This window comes from Eutrigla gurnardus, assembly GCF_963514095.1.
Source record: "Eutrigla gurnardus genome assembly, chromosome: 20".
NCBI classification, from domain to species: Eukaryota; Metazoa; Chordata; class Actinopteri; order Perciformes; family Triglidae; genus Eutrigla; species Eutrigla gurnardus.
Genome location: NC_139931.1, coordinates 6,875,423 through 6,892,310, shown reverse-complemented (window position 1 = coordinate 6,892,310; position 16,888 = coordinate 6,875,423). Strand labels below are relative to the sequence as shown.

The following is a 16,888-nucleotide window of genomic DNA, read 5'->3' as shown; positions in this document are numbered from 1 at the left end:
AGGAGGATTATCACAGGTTTCTTGTCCAGAGTGCCTTCAAACGACCCACCTGCATTCTCCGGAAATCAAACCAGACAGGTAATATTATCATCTTCCTACATGAAAGTGTCCAGAATAGCCTGTACAAGTGTAGATAGATCATTATATCCTAATGCTATGACAGCTTTGAAATTATCATAACAATGATAATGATGATACTAATAACAACTATTATAAGTAGTAGAAATAGTCGCAATAGCATTGGTATAATACTCTATTGGCACATATACTTTATCAAAACAAGTGCAACGTGCTTTACATGGAAGATCTAACATTAGAACATTAAAGTTCTGCAATTGGGCAAATAAAATCACACAATTGCAATATTGTAATACAAAAATAAAATGGAATAAAACCATGTTGGAAATAAAAAAAGGTATTTGTAGTGTTTTAAACACCTGCACACAGTTCTGATTAAGAAGATAATCTGATGTTTTTAGTCTCAGTCTCAACTTGTAATATAAAATAGCTAGAGATCCCTGCAGTCCCCAAACTTTAAATTATGGTCTTTGCTTATTTAGGCTACTTATTGAAAGTTACTGTTCTAAAGAAAATCGCAATTGCTTTTTGTAATTTGTTGATGTTTGGAGTGTGGAGTGATGTTAACGTGAACATTCTTGTTTTTACAAATGAGCTCAAGCTTATTCACTTTTATTTCTGCCTAAAATTGAAACTAAATTCATTTTTCATTTAAAATGAATGAATAAATATTACATGTATAATGAAATTTCACAATCTGACTGTTATGAATGGCAAACTATATCAAAAGAAGCGCTAGCACCAGCGGTATATGTTGCCAGAGCACTAATGATATCTGATAAAACCACATGCAGTCCTGAAGAGGGTGTGTGTGTGTGTGTGTGTGTGTGTGTGTGTGTGTGTGTGTGTGGTGTGTGTGTGTGTGTGTGTGTGTGTGTGTGTGTGTGTGGTGGTGTGTGTGTGTGTGTGTGTGTGTGTGTGTGTGTGTGTGTGGTGGTGTGTGTGTGTGTGTGTGTGTGTGTGTGTGTGTGTGTGTGTGTGGTGTGTGTGTGTGTGTGTGTGTGTGTGTGTGTGTGTGTGTGTGTGTGTGGTGTGATGATTGCTAATTCACGCTGGAAAATTCCAGTTTGGGTTTTTTTTTCTTTTTCTTTTTTTTTAACTAATTGATGATTTCGTATTTAATCATAAATATAATATAAACAGTGATAACCTAATGACATCAGTAGGAAGCATTTAATTCAATAGTTGCAGGCGCCTTAAAACTACTACCGATCGCTAGCCTGCTGCTTTTGGCGCGTAGGGTTGTTATGCAAGTCAAAGCACCATGAGTGAGTTGTTGGCACTACTCTTCCAGTCTGTCGCAGGGTTATCACTGCCTGTCATTACCTTTGCCTCATTCATGTGCTGTCCTGTGCTATAGATTACTTAAGTAAATATTACTTATATATATATATATTTACTTGATGAGAAACAGTACATTTGCATTCAAGTACCAGCTGCTTTATACTTACACTTCCACAGAGGATTTATGATGACAGTGTGTCTTGTTGTTCTTCAGGATATCATGGAAAACCACATCCACCCAATAGTAGGGGATCTCTATAGAGAAACTCTCCCCGTACCAGAGGATACACCAAAGATCCAAGGCTATGACTTCAACCAGGGCGTGGACTACCGTGCCCTGCTGAAGTCTTACCTCACCACCGGATTCCAGGCTACCAACTTTGGCTTGGCTATCCAGGAGATCAACAGAATGGTAAAATAGGTGCTACTCTGGCAGAACTTGTTGAACAAGGAGCACGTTAAAGGGGGTTGGGGTTTTAGAAAAAATCACACCAAGAAATAGTGATTCTAGTGTGATAATGATTCTGCTCCACCTCCACAGATAAAGAGGCGTCAGCAAACGGTGAAGGCGCTGAATGAAACGGTTGAAGACCCCTCCACCTGCCCCTGCCTCAGGAGCTGCACCATCTTCCTCTCTTCCACGTCAAACCTCATCAGCGGCGGAGTCAGGGAGAGTATCCGCTACCTCGTAGAACACCAAATGGTACGGCCCTCTCCGCGTGAATCATTGGAATTATTGTATTTCATGCTATGTTATAGCAATACACGCTCTAGCATTGTATTGTAGACATGATTGTGTGTTTCTCTGTACAGGTGGATGTCTTTGTAACCACAGCTGGAGGTATAGAGGAGGATCTGATCAAGTGCTTGGGCCCCGTTTACGTGGGAGACTTCAACCTGCCTGGCAAGGTTCTGTATGATAAAGGCCTTAACAGGTGAGAGAACGCGTCACATTAGCAGAATACGACACATCGATGGTAACATTAGAGTTAACGTGGCTCCGTTACTTATTCTGAGGAGTTTCTCATGTGTCACCGCAGGACTGGAAACACTCTGATGCCAGATGTAAACTATGGAATATTTGATAAATGGATGACGCCGATCATGAAGCAGATGCTGCTGGAGCAGGAGACTCAGGTGCGTGGAATCTATTTGGAACATCTGTCTACTTGTCGTATTGTACAACAAAACAAAAAGTGAATAAAATAAAACCTCATTTTGATATCTAATATTTTTTTCTAAGCTGTCAAGTCCCAACTCCAATCACTCATGCATGCTCATGCTTTAGATTTATGTTTCTGTGATGTTTTTTTTGTTGCTGTCAGGGCACTCGATGGACTCCATCTAAGGTGATCCATCGCCTGGGCAAGGAGATCAACAACCCTGAATCGATTTACTACTGGGCCTACAAGGTGAGTCCTGGTAAACAGCTGTACTACTAAACCGATGGCAGGGACAGCATCCTGTTACCATGGACACCCTGTTGTAACCAGGTAACGTAGGGAGGGTAAATGGAGAGATAGAGGGAGCATGCCATTTCATGTAAAACTGCTCATCCAGTGCGAAGCGATGGGTTGTTGAGAGGGATATTTTGCTCCCCACAAAGCCAAAGGTTTTTTTGATTCATCATTGTACGATGTGCTTCCAGCCTTATGCCGTTACTAAGCACTGATCTGGTGTCTGTTGCAGAACAACATCCCGGTGTTCAGCCCCGCCCTGACAGACGGCGCTATAGGAGACATGTTCTACATCTTCTCAGTTGAGAACCCCGGCTTGATTGTGGACATAGTCGAAGGTAAGAGCGCCGCCATCGCCGCTTACTTCACTTGTCTCGTTGGTGTCGTTTGATCTCACGCGATGCATTTTTATTACAGATATCTCAAAGTTGAACAACCTTGTGTCCGCTGCCAACAGCACAGGGATAATCTGCCTGGGAGGAGGCGTGGCCAAACACCACGTATGCAATGCCAATTCCTGGGTAAGGATTTCACACTTTTGACCTCTGAGATGCACATGAACACACACCTTTCATCCTTGCTCAGTTTGCTGTTTTAAACACTTTGTCTCCCTCCAGAGAGATGGAGCTGACTACGCGGTGTATGTGAACACGGCACAGGAGTTTGACGGTTGTGACTCGGGGGCCAGGCCTGATGAGGCCGTGTCCTGGGGCAAGATCAGAGCAGATGCTAGACCTGTGAAGGTATCTAATGTTTGGATATATTGGATATTGGATGCTAATATCGTATACTGTTCCATTTACTAGTCGTTTTAATACATGTCATTTTTTTTCATTTCCAGGTGTTTGGAGATGCTACCATAATCTTCCCCTTATTTGTGGCAGAAACATTTGCTGCTGATGCTCAGGAGAAGGCGGCTTTTGCCCAGATAAATCACAGTTGAGTCGACAGTTCAAAAAGACTGTTATGAGAAACTTCTTTTGTTTGAGGTCACAAAAAAGCCGATAAATAAGGTGTTTTTTAAATGTATTTTCACAGTGTTATTTCTACTTTTACTTAAAGGATGTGAATAAAATAAAATAAATAAACTTCTCTCGTATTGGTTTTATTCATGTCTGAAATAGGCAGATAGCGTATATATATATATATATATATATATATATATATATATATATATATATATATATATATATATATATATATATATATATATATATATATGACAGTCTTGTGCACCTGAAAGCAAAACCTGTCTTGGCAGGGACAAAAATCATGAGCATGAATTCTTCTATAAGATGCATGCCTGCTCACATGAATTTCCTGCCTCCTTGAATAAAGATCAACATCAGCAGATCTACATCTATACAGGTTAAACTAAAGGACAGATTAACATCTTTAAGATACCATCTATCAGGGGCAAGATCAGAGAAAATGCTAAACCCGTAGAGGTATTTGATATCAAGTATGTCCCACTTATTAATGTTAAAGTCATAAATTAAATAGTTAAAGAATTACATTTGATTTAAAAAACAAACAATTTCTGTGTACAGCAAATGCAGAGTGAATGCATAAAACTTTTATTGTCTGATATTTTAATAATGCACACCTCATGATGTCACTTGTCTGTGTAGGTGTTTGCAGATGCTTCCATCATTGTTCCTTTATTGTTGGCAGAGAGCTTTGCTGTTAAATTAACCCTAAAATGACAACTGGCAAGAAAAATAATTAAACAGATGTCAACTCAAATGTATTCTTTTTACTTCTTCTGTGGTTAACTAATATTACTTACTTCTTCTGGAGTGGGGGAAAAAGGACATTCACATTCCACATTTAGATCAGGGAAACACATAAGGGGGGGAGATCATTTTTCGAACACCGGAACCGGAAGTAGTGTGTGTGTAACGTTTTTTTTTTTTTTTACTCCGACCAACTCCGACCGTTGACAACTACATAACGTGAGATTTCAGTCTTAATTGGGTTTATATAACGTTAGGGACAGTAGTCAACATTATTTTGATCAGCATATTGGCAACGTTTGGATCCGTTATCCTGTAACGTCATAGGTTAGCAGCAGCTAACGCTACTGTAAGCTAGTTTACGCTAAATTCGTCTTTTTTCTGTAGTAACGAGAGTTTTTTTAAATTATGTATTCAACAGACACATGTTAAAGATACAGTTATAAACTGTTTCTTTAACACTGAAAAGAAAAGTATGGTATTCGCGGCTAAAGATAGCTAAAGCTTTTTTGTTGCATCTGTGAATTATGAGGGAACCAATGCACGTTAGCTGACTTTAAGATAAGCTAACATTTGTCACGTTTCAGTCTCACGGTATTTGAATGGTGACTTACAGTGAGTAGCTAACTGGCTTGTGTTGAGGGAAAGGTGATGACGTCTGAGGGCAGGGTTCACCTGCATGAACCGGAAGCAGGGAGTGGACCATCTCCTGACCCTGTGGAATCTCCGACTAGTGAAACCTCTGAGCCCGACCCGCAGGCGTAAGACTTTCTTTCACGCATATCATATGGCTGTTCTCGTCGCAGAAGGATATGAGATTAATAAGCATACTATTTATTTCAGTCTTCTGCCTGGTAGTCACCCATCCTCAGCAGACAATAGCCCCTCACCTTCTGCTGAGGCGAGTGACTTGTTGTCGTTGCCATGGGAGATAGTATCCCTCATTGCCTCACACCTTCCTGCTCAGTGTGTCCTCACTGTGCTGCCAAAGGTACGTTCCTTTGGTCCATCTCTTCCATAAAAATCCCTTTTGAAGATGGTTTATTTGTGTTATTTAATCACTATATTATTAAATGGTGTTATGGATCCTCAATCAAGTTTTTTCATTTTTTAATCAACCTTTTTAACCTTTTTTTTTTTACACAAAAAGTAAGTATAGATTTAAAAATCCCCAAGTATTATTTAAAGGTGTCCTGTGGACTTTCATTGTAAACATACAGTACAGATGATGATGTTTACCTCAACATGCATTGTATTTAATATCCTTGATGTCTAAAAAATGTGTTCAGTGTATTTCCTGCGTTATAAAACATTTGCAAAGTACTGAACCATGTAGTGTTTTCAATCATGTTCATCAGCAAATAGTCTTCTCTGCCTTTGTTGGAGCACGACTGTTTCTCGGCATGTTGCTGTCACGTGTAGATCAGTGGATGGACTAGTATGAACCATTGGCAGGAACATACATCGTGTCACGCATCTGCATCCTCATTTACATGTGTCCATATCTTATTGTGTCCATATAGTAACTAGAGGTCAGGAACTCCACAGGGAACCTTTACGGCCTCATAGGTCTTGCAGATATTGAACATTCTCTCTCTTCCTCCTCTTTTTAGGTCTGCCATGTATTGGGTAATGTGTGTAAGGACAACACTGCTTGGCAGCTTCGGGCACATCGACTAATAGGATCACAAACTGGCTTTCCTGTGGGACCAAGGGAGGACTTTGACTGGCCCTCTGCTTGCCTGGAGATGGAGCAGCTGATAACCTGCTGGACAGGCCAAGTTCACACTCAAGAGGGTGTGGCGGAAAGGGAACAAGTGGGACCACATCAAAGGGCAGGGCAGGATGGGGTACCAGTTGCAGAAGGACAGGAGGGTGGTAGAGAGGACGAGGTAGAAGGGGTGGTAGTGGAAGCACCGGACGCTGCATATGGGGAATTTGCAGACCCCAGGGATCAGGGTAATGAAAGACAGGCAGAGATAGAACCGTGTCAATCCCCCAGAAGTCCTAGGCCAACCCCAGCACTGGAGTCTATCACAGTTCCCACGTGCCACATTGCTAACATCATATCAATCCTCCTTGTAGGGGGAGAGGGAGCAGTTTGTGCCACTGCCTCCAAAGACAAGGATGTTAAACTGTGGGATCTACAGGCAGACTCTGCTGGCACACTCCTGCACAATTTGGGAGGGCAAGGTCACATAAGAACTCATAATGGCTGGGTCTGGTGCCTGGCATCTCAGGGACCTCTGCTTGCCTCAGGGAGCTTTGACAACACAGTGAAACTATGGGATCTACAGGCAGGTGGTGCACAGAGGGGCCTGATCAGGACTGGAGCACCTGTCCTCTGCTTGTCCTGTCAGACGGATGTATTGCTGGCTGGCACATTTGACAAGAGGGTCAACCTGTATGACACCAGAGGTGAGGGGATTAAGCATATCATTTACATTTTAATTTTATGGCTGAGTGTCAATTAAGTGCAAATAAAGTGCAAATTAGTTTTAAAAAATGCGACCAGAGAGCAGTGACGCCACTCTTACATTTATTTAATTTTGTCTACAGCTGCTGAACCTCTGGTGAAAAGCCTTCAGCTCCATAGAGGAGCTGTACTGTGCCTAGCTGCAGATGACAAGTACATCATCTCTGGTAGTGAAGACTGCACGATGTCGGTCTATGACCGCAGGGCAGGCAAGAGCTTGAAGAAGCTTCGGGTAGATGCAAGCACACACAAACACTTGTAGTTTTTAAGTTTGGCTTTGTGAGGATATCTGTTCAGATGCACCTGATACCAAGACTAACACCAGCCAACCCCTCCATTTCTAGCTGAGCTCTTACCCGCTGTCCATGAGCTACAGTGGTTGTGAAGTATGGGCAGGAGACAAGAACGGCATGCTCCACTCCTTTTCCTTGCAGGAGGGGATCTTAAAACCCCTGTCCCAGTTTGATGTGGGACACACAGATCCGATCAATGGGATCCACAGGTCCGCCGGAAGCCTCTACACCTGTTCATTTGATCGTACTCTCAAGGTAGGATTAAGCAAATTCCTTGTTTGCCTGTTAAAACTAACTCTGCTACTAAGCCGTCTTTAATTATAATTTCCTATCTATATTGCAGGTACATATCCCTAGTGCTCCTCCAAGGACATTATGCACACTGCATCCCAAAGATGGAGTCCATGCTGTTAGTACTTTGTACCACAACATATATAATAAATCACATTTCAAATTGTTATCTTTTTGAAGATGATGTATTAACTTAAATACATTTTCTGCTTGTGGAGCTGAAAAAATACCAAAAAACAAAATAAAAACAAAAATATCTTTTCCTCCCCATGTCTCCACCTTATTCTGTCTGTCTGTCTTCAACTGTCAGCTGAGTGTGGAGGCTGGAGTCCTTGCTGTGGCCTCCGCAGTGTGTGTGGAAGTCTGGAGGCCCAGAAAATGAGAGAGGAACACCTGAAACACAAGAATAACAAGAACAACAAGAACACAACACACAAAAAAGGAATCCTCTGTAAGGCTAATGAACAGAAAAAGACAGCTGAGCTCCCTGTGGTACATGTGATCATACAAAAATGATCTTATTTGGCTGCACTACCAAATACACCCCAACACATGTAAATATTCACAATCATTTAATATATATAATGCATAATTTATTTTTAATTATTTTTCTTTCATTGTGTGTTGATATTGTTACATGGTTGAGGGAAGGTTCGGATCATCCAAAAACGTTTTTTTATTCCTTGTTTGAATCATTTCTTGTTTGAGCTTTTCTAAAACAGAACAGAAAAGCAGAGGAAACATGTTTACTGGTGGTGTTCCTTCAAACAGTGTGGAAACTAGTTCATAGTATTTACGACTCTATTCCAGTCACCGACATTGTGCCAAAAGGATTAGTTACTTTGGATGTACAGTGAAATACTTGTATCCAAGCCTGTTGGGACACACTGATTGTATTTGTAAAGCTATTAGTTTGTGTGTGTGTTAATCAACAATGGAGAACTGTTTAAATGTGTTGATGAATCTAACTGAATCAGTTGCACAATGACAGATGCATCCATTAAAACACATTGAATTTCCAAGTTCATGAGATGGACTGAAAATCTAGTGTCTGAATTCTTGGCTGGATGTGTTCAATGACCTGTGGCAGTTGTGATGGAACAGCTTTGAGCTCAATACGGTTGGACAAAGCTATGTAAATCTCAAATTGTTTGAAAAGGTTGACATAAACACTCATGAATAAATGGTATGTTGTAAATATGCAACATTAGTAAAGAAAAAAAGCAAACTATTAGCAGAAAATCAGTGTAACGATGTTTGCTCACTGGTAGGTCGCAGATGAAATTCCACAATAGAAGATTTATCTTGTACACATCTGACAGTAGAAAAATCTGTGAGAGTTCCTCGTGGCAGTCTGTTGTATGTTACTCGTCTCATCTCGGGACTGTCAAAGCAGCACACAGGTCTTCTTGTCTTTGAAAGGATTGGACGAGGCGGCGATGCCGGTCAGCAGAGGGTCATTGCGCCTGTTGTCCTGGCAATACTGGACCAGGTTTGTTGCTGTCAGGGAGATCTGCTGGGATAAAGGTGGACTGGGTGGCATTTCGAAGGATTTCAGACGTCATTTTGAAATAAATATGTTAAAAAACTATGGCCTATTTTTGTGAAAGAAGCCAGTATTTTCTCATTTGATTAAGAACTTTTGTGCAAAATGAATATAACAGATTCAAGTGAAATGATATAAAGAAGAAAATCCAGCTGTAAATACAAATTCAGATTCAGATTTTCTGAGAAATTAGTCAATACTTGCTTATAATCAAGTTAGACTATGTAATTGTTTAACAAGATATCGATAGATGATTTAATCATGATATGATTCAATTAAAAGTCTGTAAGTTATCATATTGAATCATGTCCAGGCCCTACTTCAAACAACTGATGTGTTGTGGTGCAGTTCAGGTAGCATGCATATAGTTTCAAGTTCTTACATACCTTTATTCTCTCCATGCTTGCCTCCACACGAAGTTGATCCACCAGTTTTTGCGCCTGGATAACACTGTTGCTGCTGCACACCTTGCCTGACATTGCCTTCATATAAAGACTCAAAAGCAAAAGCCCTGGTATCTTATTTAAAGCAGTATTTTACCCAAATCCAAGGAGTCAGCCCAGGTTGAGTCTGGCCAGAGAAGCACTTGACTTTCTCTCCTGTACCCCCTTTTTATTCAATGTTGAGGGCGGTTCAAAGGCTCTGTGATATTAAAGGTCATACGGCACAGTGTTGGAAATGTCACGAACATCACACATCACTTCACACAGTCACTGGTGATGAAAAGATTATTGACTTAGGCATTATGCTGTATGCGTCAGTTATGCTCTCTATCTTTAGGCTACAAGGTGTGTTTGCTTCTTACAAAAGGTGCAGCTGACTTGATCCTAAACATTGAATGTTTTTTAAATTATACCACAGGAAATATTGATATATAAAACAAAACATAATGAGCATGTAAAATGTCATGCACTGTAAAAGTTGAAAAAACAGCTGTTTATAGAATAATTTACAAGGTTTACATCCACAAGGTGGATGTTTGAGCATTATATTATACAATAATGTCAAGGTGTAATTTTATATTACATGGTAACAATTTACTCCACATAAATAATATGATATAATATATATTTTGAATGGGGTAAGTGATCTTTGGTATTCATTCACCCATTCATTCAGATGTTTTATGTAAATAAAATAAAAAAGTGTTAAATTTAAGAGAAGCAATAACAATTTAAATATTTTTTCCCTGCGTAACAAATAGTAATTTATATATTTAGTAATTAACTGAATGAATTGAATAGGATATATTTAAAATAAAACAAGATGTTTATAAGTGTACTAATGTCCTACATTATAATTCCTGGGATCGCGATACATTTTGGTCGTATTTGTCCCTTCGCTCTTTCCGTAGCGGGAGCTTGCATGCCGCAGGCGACCCATGCGTTGTTTACAGTCATGTGAATCTTCAGTTACCGCCTCTCTTATGTCCGTTGAAAGCCGCTTGCTTCATAACCATCTCCGTCAAAGGGCGTTTCTCCTGGAAGAGGTATGTTTGAGTTTCTATCTTTAAATGTTTAATCCTGACGAAAGTCAGCTCGCAGAAACCGACTCGCAGTTAGCTCGTCTGCTAGCTAACGTCATGCGCGATGCTAATACACACTGCTAATAACGTACCGGTATGCAAACTCTGCAGTAGACGCGTTTTGTTGCAGGAATGCACCTTCCAACCTGCGTCTGCACAGCAAAATATGTTCCTGGTTAATCTGGATGTTGATGGGGGGGTATTTCAGTTGCGTACCATTATATAATTGTTTCTTTCTTCAAGATAACAAAAAACTATACATTTTAACGTTATTTTGGACTATCATTCCCACATTTGAGAATGAAGAACACAGTTTTTTTGAGGCAATCACCTTTACTGGAAATCTTACTTTAATGCTGAGCAAAGAACTACAAATGATATTGTATTAAAATTAAAAGATAATGAGGTATAACGGGGTCTGTTGTATTTTTGTTGTTAAAATGTTAAGTTTAAACTAAACCAAAAGTACTAGTCTATGTTTTTTTGGCCATGTTTAAGCTTGTCAAACACAGACTTGTGTTTAAAAAAACAACATGACTGTTATTTTTATATTGCATTATATTTATGCAATATTTTGTAGGGGTGCTGACACTCAATTTAGGCTAAAGCACCTCTAAAAACGGGCTAGATACGCCTATGCATTGTTGCTTGCTCGGGACTCTCATAGGCATCTCCTTGATGAGAATCGCATCACTCACTTATTCCTTTTGCTTTTGCAGTAAAGATGGCAGACCAAATCCCTTCTGTTGCCGCGGAGGCGGTCCTTAAGCACAGCTGCGCCCTCCCAGAAAACATGCAGAAGATCAGAGGCTACGACTTCAACCAGGGGGTGGATCTCCAGGCAGTGCTGAAGTCTTACATCACCACCGGCTTCCAGGCCAGCAGCATGGGCAAGGCCATCCAAGAGATCAACCTCATGGTGAGAGCTCTTGGATCCCTGTGTGGCGGCGGGACACATTTTCTCATTTACATCGTTTACCATGATTTAGATTTTTGCCATTTACCATGTAGGTGTTTGGGATTTCATTAGTGGGGCCTACAGCAATAAATTATCCATAATACTACGTTTTTTGGCCTTTATTTTGACAGTCAGTGCAGATACAGGAAATGTGAGTTTAGATAGGGGTCAACATTGTCAACGACACAAATATTCCATTCAGCCAGAAATGTCAGAGATTGATATTTTAAAACATGGGCACAGCAAAGTAAAACTACCTGCCTGAGATCAAAGTAGAGATAAATATGTTGGGTTTATTTCACAATTTGAAATGTTGACCATTGTTGTTGAACTGCTCCGAACACAGATAGAGAAGCGTCTTGAGAAAATTGAGGAGGGTGAAGGAAAAGAGTGCGAGTCTGAGGATCACCGCAGCAAGTCGGGCTGCACCATCTTCCTGGGTTACACCTCCAACCTCATCAGCTCCGGAGTCAGAGAGAGCATCCGCTACCTGGCGGAGCACAGCATGGTACAAACCTGTCAAATCCAGGTCATAGTTCCATCCACCAATTCAGCAGTGGGGACTGGTTTATCAGAGCCTCTTGTCACTCCTAGGTGGATGTGATCGTGACCACAGCTGGAGGTGTAGAGGAGGATTTCATCAAGTGTCTGGCTGACACATACTTGGGAGAATTCAACCTGTCTGGCAAGGAGCTCCGCCTGAAGGGCATCAACAGGTTGGCAGCTACTGACACGATACGCCTCTCACATTCACGTCCTCAGAACGATGCTGGATTCAAGGATCATTTACTGTCATTCTGTGACACGGGGGTTTTAGCGAACCTGCAGTACATTCCCGGAGGCTGTGCCCCGGGTGTGTGAATGTTGACATAGTGGTGTACAGATGTTTGGTGGGCATCTTTAGAAGTCCAGATTCCTGAACTTGTTTGTCTATGTCTTCATCTCTCCCTTCCCCTCTGTCCTCGTTGGATGTAGGATAGGGAATCTCTTGGTGCCCAACGATAACTACTGTAAGTTCGAAGACTGGCTGATGCCCATCCTGGACCAGATGTTGTTGGAGCAGAACACAGAGGTGGGTCTCTTGTATGAGCTCATTGTTTGTCTATAGCAGCAATAGCAGTACTTGTTAGGATGGTGACCTCACATGCAACACCAGAAAGTTGTGCAGTCAGGATGTTGCAAGCTCTGCTTTTATAATATTGTCAACATAAATTTGCCCTTTTTTTTTTATTTCAGGGCACACGTTGGACTCCCTCCAAAATGATCCATCGGCTTGGGAAAGAGATCAATAATACGGACTCTGTCTACTACTGGGCGTACAAGGTGAGTCCTGGTTTATATTCATGATGTATTAAATCACAAGGGACCCAAAGAGTCAATAAAAACAAAAAAATATCAAGCCATACAATTAAATTGCTTGAAATCGAATCAGTGGACTAGAAATCGAGTGTTAGACTGTTGATGGAACTTGCATCCTGCGTTTCAGACTGTTATGTTTGTACGTGGAGTTTATTTTTGTCACTACAGCGGTCATCAAATGTACCATATTGTGTTCTGTTTTCAGAATAACATCCCAGTCTTCAGTCCGGCTCTGACGGATGGCTCACTGGGCGACATGCTCTACTTCCACTCCTTTAAGAACCCTGGCCTGGTTTTGGACATAGTGGAAGGTAGAAGCAACATAACTGTTACAGAACAGGATCTCTGCTGCTGTTTCAGTGTCGGTCTCATCACGAGCGTGGACTTTCATTTCAGATATTCGCAAGATTAACAGCCAGGCAGTGTTTGCCAAGAGGACGGGAATGATCATTCTCGGAGGAGGGCTGGTCAAACACCACATATGCAATGCTAATCTTATGGTAACTAACTTCATGTTTATCTTTAGATAATAATTGTAGATTAAACCAACAGCTTTCTAAATGTTGAAATGACTTCCTGCTATTTGCACCCTTTTGCTTTGATCATTAAGCACATTCTGCACATACATTTGGATTTTTGCTTCTAAATGAGTAAAACCAGCTCCTCTGCTGACACGCTGTCTCTCCTCTGTCTCCACCCAGAGAAATGGAGCTGACCATGCGGTTTTTGTGAACACGGGTCAGGAGTTCGACGGCTCCGACTCCGGGGCCAGCCCTGATGAGGCCGTATCCTGGGGCAAGATCAGAGCGGATGCCAAACCCGTGAAGGTACCGATATTACTACCAGCGGTATTAGCCAAGATGTGTCAACATAATGTTCCGTTTATTCAAAGTTATTTTGAGATGTCTTCCCTTCTTTTGCTTCTCTTAGTTATTTCTTACATTTCCCAAATGCCTTTTGGCAGCCTCTAGATAATGCACCTGTTTTCAGAGGTGTTTTTCCTGCTCTTTAACAGGGTTTGGCTGACATCAAACATAAACACTAATTCTTAATGTTTTAGTTGAAAAATCGCCCCTAATCTTATGGAACAAGCAGTAACATCTGGGCAGCGTTATGCCAGTGTGACAGTTTTGACAATTACTCTACTTAACAACCGGTTTGGTCCTAACACACTTTAAAAATAGGCATCTCCTCCATGATGAATGGGGTTTGACAAATAGCATTAACCTCCATTCAGATGTAAAGAGCTTTTTGCTTTTTATTTGGAAAAATAAATAAGCGTGCCTTAATTTGACATCGTTTTCCATGTGAATACATTTTATGAAGGAAAATGTGGTTGGAAATATTACCGTACCACATCGGAATTGGTAACCAGAGAAACGGCTGCGAAATAGTTCACTGGATGCAGGGAAGCACAAGGATGCCTCTAACACCTTTGGCCTCAAGGGGGCAGTGTCTGCACACTGTTTGATCCGAGGTGGCATCAGAGCACCGAAACATGAATATGAAAGGCAGAGACTGGAATCCATTTAGTGTAGGAAGTGTGTATCGCAGCATGAATATACTATCACAGAGAAGTACACTGCTCCATTCTTTGTTCCCAGGTGTATGCAGAGGCCTCTTTAGTCTTCCCTCTGATTGTGGCCGAGACCTTCGCTCTCCACGCCGACAAGCTGACTACCGGCAAGAAAACAGATTAAACGGTTGCCCGCTTAATTGCTCTGTTAGAAACCAGCAGCTTTGCTCTTCCGTTTCTTCCCCTCCGTGGACTTAATTGCAGAAATGAGTTGGTTTCTTCTCAAGATTTCTGCTGAAAATGGACTTTTAAGATTTGGGCAACTTCTAAGAAGCAGCATTTGATACGACGCTGCAATTGAAAACCGTCGTTTCCTGTCGTAATGCTTTCCAGAACAATATTTACATTAAAACAAGGACACATAATATGGGTAGCATGTACCAAAGAGACGGTCTACGATGCATCGGGTTTGAGTGTGTGAGAGAGAGACGATAAACTCAAAGTTATGAAAGAGTTTTGATTTATTAGTTTTGGCATGACGCACTTGTATTTTACTTATTGATTCAGTTTTTTTTAAAACCTTTACCGTCTAAGGGTGGAAGATGTGCCTGTGTAACTTAATAACTCAGCAGTTAATACTTTCTTCCAATTACAAGCAGTCTTTGTGAGGTCGCTGTGAGAAGGCCACAAGGGATACATCATGTGAAGCTTCATTTCACATGACTGTGTTTGGATCTTTTTTCGGTATAAAGGGACATTTAAAAATGCATTACGGAGCACACGAGACATCAGCCGTCATCTACGAGGAACGGTTATATTTAGAGCGATGAATAAAGTTTGCGGCTCCTCCGTTGTGCTGTTATTTTTAACGCTTTGAGAGACGCGGTCAGTGGCCACTTTATTGGGAAGACCTATACAATCAATCGCAAGCCTCTGCCATGAATTCTACCTCTTTATGACGTTTATAATGTTACGTTTTGGATGACGTGGGAAGTGTGTAAATTCAGCTATATGTTTGTTAAAAGTGATACTGCACCACATTATATTGATTAATCTACATATGAGGGGACAGAATATCAGAAACGCCTCAGATTATAATCCATTACAACACCATGATCTCCATGCTAAAACATATGTTACACTTATTTAACACCTCCCTGACGATGCCAACACAAAGATCATTATTGTCTTCATAGAAGTAGACTTCATGCCAGAACATGACACTGTGTATTTACCTATTTTATCAGCCATATATTTTATGTCTTTTCGTTGTTATTGACTCAAATATGCTCCTGTAAGCTCCTGTTTCAGCTTCCAACTGTCTTGAAATGTCTCTTGTTAATAAACAAAAAGACAGAACTCAGCACTGTTCACTTTGTGGCTCCTGCCAGAGTTTGCCAAAGTGTGAAGAGAAAAAAAAAAAGAAGTAGCAAGCAGCTCATTCACATGTACATATGAGTGGCGGTAAACTTGCTCGGTGACAATCCACCGAGGGGCGAACGCTCCTTCAGAGCTTAAATCATGTGTGGTGAGAGCCGCCCCCCACCCCCCAAGGGGCTTGTAGGAGCATCACAACTTTTGCATGTGTGGTTAGTGGTTGCTCAGTAGGTGGGGACTCTCAGCTCCTTCCCTTTCTGCTTTCTTCAGCAAAAATCCAACGCATAATTTAGTAACAATGATAAAGCCATTTCCCATCCCAATGCATCAGGCGACTTGTTGTGGGAGTGGATGTTTCCTCTGGCTAATCACTGCTCCCATATCCTTCACACGCAGTCACCGTCACAGCTGCGAACCAGTTGGATTTGCAGACTTTGGAATGGAAAAATGGGTCATTTTTTGTGTGAATGTGTATATAAGATATTCACATTTTTCCTACAGAGCGTCTTTCTTTTTTTAGGGGGGGGGGGGGGGGGGGGGGTTATGGCGACCTTTTCATTTGGAAAGGGAGAAGTGGAATTGGAACTGGGATAAGGTCAACTTTCCCAAAACCTCAGCCCCATTTGTGACACACACACACGCACACACACACACACACACACACACACACGATTTGGGCGTTCCTGTCTTGGTACAAACTGCTTTTCCATTCAGTCCTTCTATCATTTCCTATTGGCTGCGTGAGTGTGTGTTTACCCAGGGCTCGACAGTTAAAAGCTTTCTTTAAAACGGCCGTATGGATTCTCAGCACTATGGAATCTTATGTTTGCTTTGTGCTAAATGGAAAGATTACAGAGAGGGCTGAAAAGAGTGAGATAGAAAGTGTGTGTGTGTGTGTGTGTGTGGATGAGCTGTAGTCACGCTATGATAATATTGTGTGGCGTCTGCACAGAGCAGACAGTGTTTGCCCCCTCTTCCTCTGTGGAACAATC

At 41.3% G+C, this 16,888-nt stretch overlaps 4 protein-coding genes across 6 annotated transcripts; 3 read left to right on the top strand and 1 right to left on the bottom strand.

Moving 5' to 3' along the window:
• The first annotated feature begins 44 nt into the window (after positions 1–44).
• On the top strand, positions 45–3,846 carry LOC311030845 (deoxyhypusine synthase-like). The gene is made up of 10 exons (XM_084036871.1): positions 45–78; positions 1,577–1,774; positions 1,904–2,065; positions 2,176–2,297; positions 2,403–2,499; positions 2,688–2,774; positions 3,052–3,157; positions 3,237–3,340; positions 3,437–3,562; positions 3,661–3,846. The coding sequence occupies exons 2-10, from the start codon at positions 1,583–1,585 to the stop codon at positions 3,760–3,762; spliced, it is 1,098 nt and encodes a 365-aa protein (XP_083892997.1). The 5' UTR covers positions 45–78; positions 1,577–1,582; the 3' UTR covers positions 3,763–3,846.
• Positions 3,847–4,711: 865 nt separating this feature from the next.
• On the top strand, positions 4,712–8,876 carry fbxw9 (F-box and WD repeat domain containing 9). Of its 3 annotated transcripts, XM_084037204.1 has the most exons (8): positions 4,712–4,774; positions 5,143–5,316; positions 5,399–5,546; positions 6,169–6,973; positions 7,115–7,263; positions 7,376–7,579; positions 7,668–7,733; positions 7,926–8,875. In XM_084037204.1, exons 2-8 carry the CDS (start codon positions 5,207–5,209, stop codon positions 7,995–7,997), a joined length of 1,554 nt encoding a protein of 517 aa, XP_083893330.1. In that variant the 5' UTR covers positions 4,712–4,774; positions 5,143–5,206; the 3' UTR covers positions 7,998–8,875. The 3 variants fall into 3 exon arrangements, with proteins under 3 accessions (XP_083893330.1, XP_083893331.1, XP_083893329.1); XM_084037205.1 differs by lacking the exon at positions 4,712–4,774 and having other exon boundaries at positions 4,787–5,316; positions 5,399–5,704; positions 7,926–8,876; XM_084037203.1 differs by lacking the exon at positions 4,712–4,774 and having other exon boundaries at positions 4,787–5,316.
• A 112-nt stretch (positions 8,877–8,988) lies between these two features.
• Positions 8,989–9,731, bottom strand: LOC311031093 (guanine nucleotide-binding protein G(I)/G(S)/G(O) subunit gamma-7-like). The gene is made up of 2 exons (XM_084037206.1): positions 9,548–9,731; positions 8,989–9,128 (listed from the first exon to the last, which is right to left on the bottom strand). Exons 1-2 carry the CDS (start codon positions 9,647–9,649, stop codon positions 9,003–9,005), a joined length of 228 nt encoding a protein of 75 aa, XP_083893332.1. The 5' UTR covers positions 9,650–9,731; the 3' UTR covers positions 8,989–9,002.
• A 782-nt stretch (positions 9,732–10,513) lies between these two features.
• On the top strand, positions 10,514–15,882 carry dhps (deoxyhypusine synthase). The gene is made up of 10 exons (XM_084036872.1): positions 10,514–10,650; positions 11,406–11,605; positions 11,991–12,152; positions 12,239–12,360; positions 12,620–12,716; positions 12,881–12,967; positions 13,209–13,314; positions 13,400–13,503; positions 13,705–13,830; positions 14,608–15,882. Exons 2-10 carry the CDS (start codon positions 11,411–11,413, stop codon positions 14,701–14,703), a joined length of 1,095 nt encoding a protein of 364 aa, XP_083892998.1. The 5' UTR covers positions 10,514–10,650; positions 11,406–11,410; the 3' UTR covers positions 14,704–15,882.
• The last annotated feature ends 1,006 nt before the right edge of the window (positions 15,883–16,888 follow it).

Bases quoted from the DNA above. Each gene is read 5' to 3' on its own strand.
- LOC311030845 (XM_084036871.1), top strand. From the start codon at position 1,583: ATGGAAAACCACATCCACCCAATAGTAGGGGATCTCTATAGAGAAACT. The intron at 2,066-2,175 runs GTACGGCCCTCT...TTCTCTGTACAG, and splicing joins ACCTCGTAGAACACCAAATG to GTGGATGTCTTTGTAACCAC. The intron at 3,158-3,236 runs GTAAGAGCGCCG...TTTTTATTACAG, and splicing joins GATTGTGGACATAGTCGAAG to ATATCTCAAAGTTGAACAAC.
- fbxw9 (XM_084037204.1), top strand. From the start codon at position 5,207: ATGACGTCTGAGGGCAGGGTTCACCTGCATGAACCGGAAGCAGGGAGT. The intron at 7,580-7,667 runs GTAGGATTAAGC...TCTATATTGCAG, and splicing joins CATTTGATCGTACTCTCAAG to GTACATATCCCTAGTGCTCC. The intron at 7,734-7,925 runs GTTAGTACTTTG...TTCAACTGTCAG, and splicing joins CCAAAGATGGAGTCCATGCT to CTGAGTGTGGAGGCTGGAGT.
- LOC311031093 (XM_084037206.1), bottom strand. From the start codon at position 9,649: ATGAAGGCAATGTCAGGCAAGGTGTGCAGCAGCAACAGTGTTATCCAG. The intron at 9,129-9,547 runs GTATGTAAGAAC...TTATCCCAGCAG, and splicing joins CAAGCATGGAGAGAATAAAG to ATCTCCCTGACAGCAACAAA.
- dhps (XM_084036872.1), top strand. From the start codon at position 11,411: ATGGCAGACCAAATCCCTTCTGTTGCCGCGGAGGCGGTCCTTAAGCAC. The intron at 11,606-11,990 runs GTGAGAGCTCTT...CTCCGAACACAG, and splicing joins TCCAAGAGATCAACCTCATG to ATAGAGAAGCGTCTTGAGAA. The intron at 13,504-13,704 runs GTAACTAACTTC...GTCTCCACCCAG, and splicing joins TATGCAATGCTAATCTTATG to AGAAATGGAGCTGACCATGC.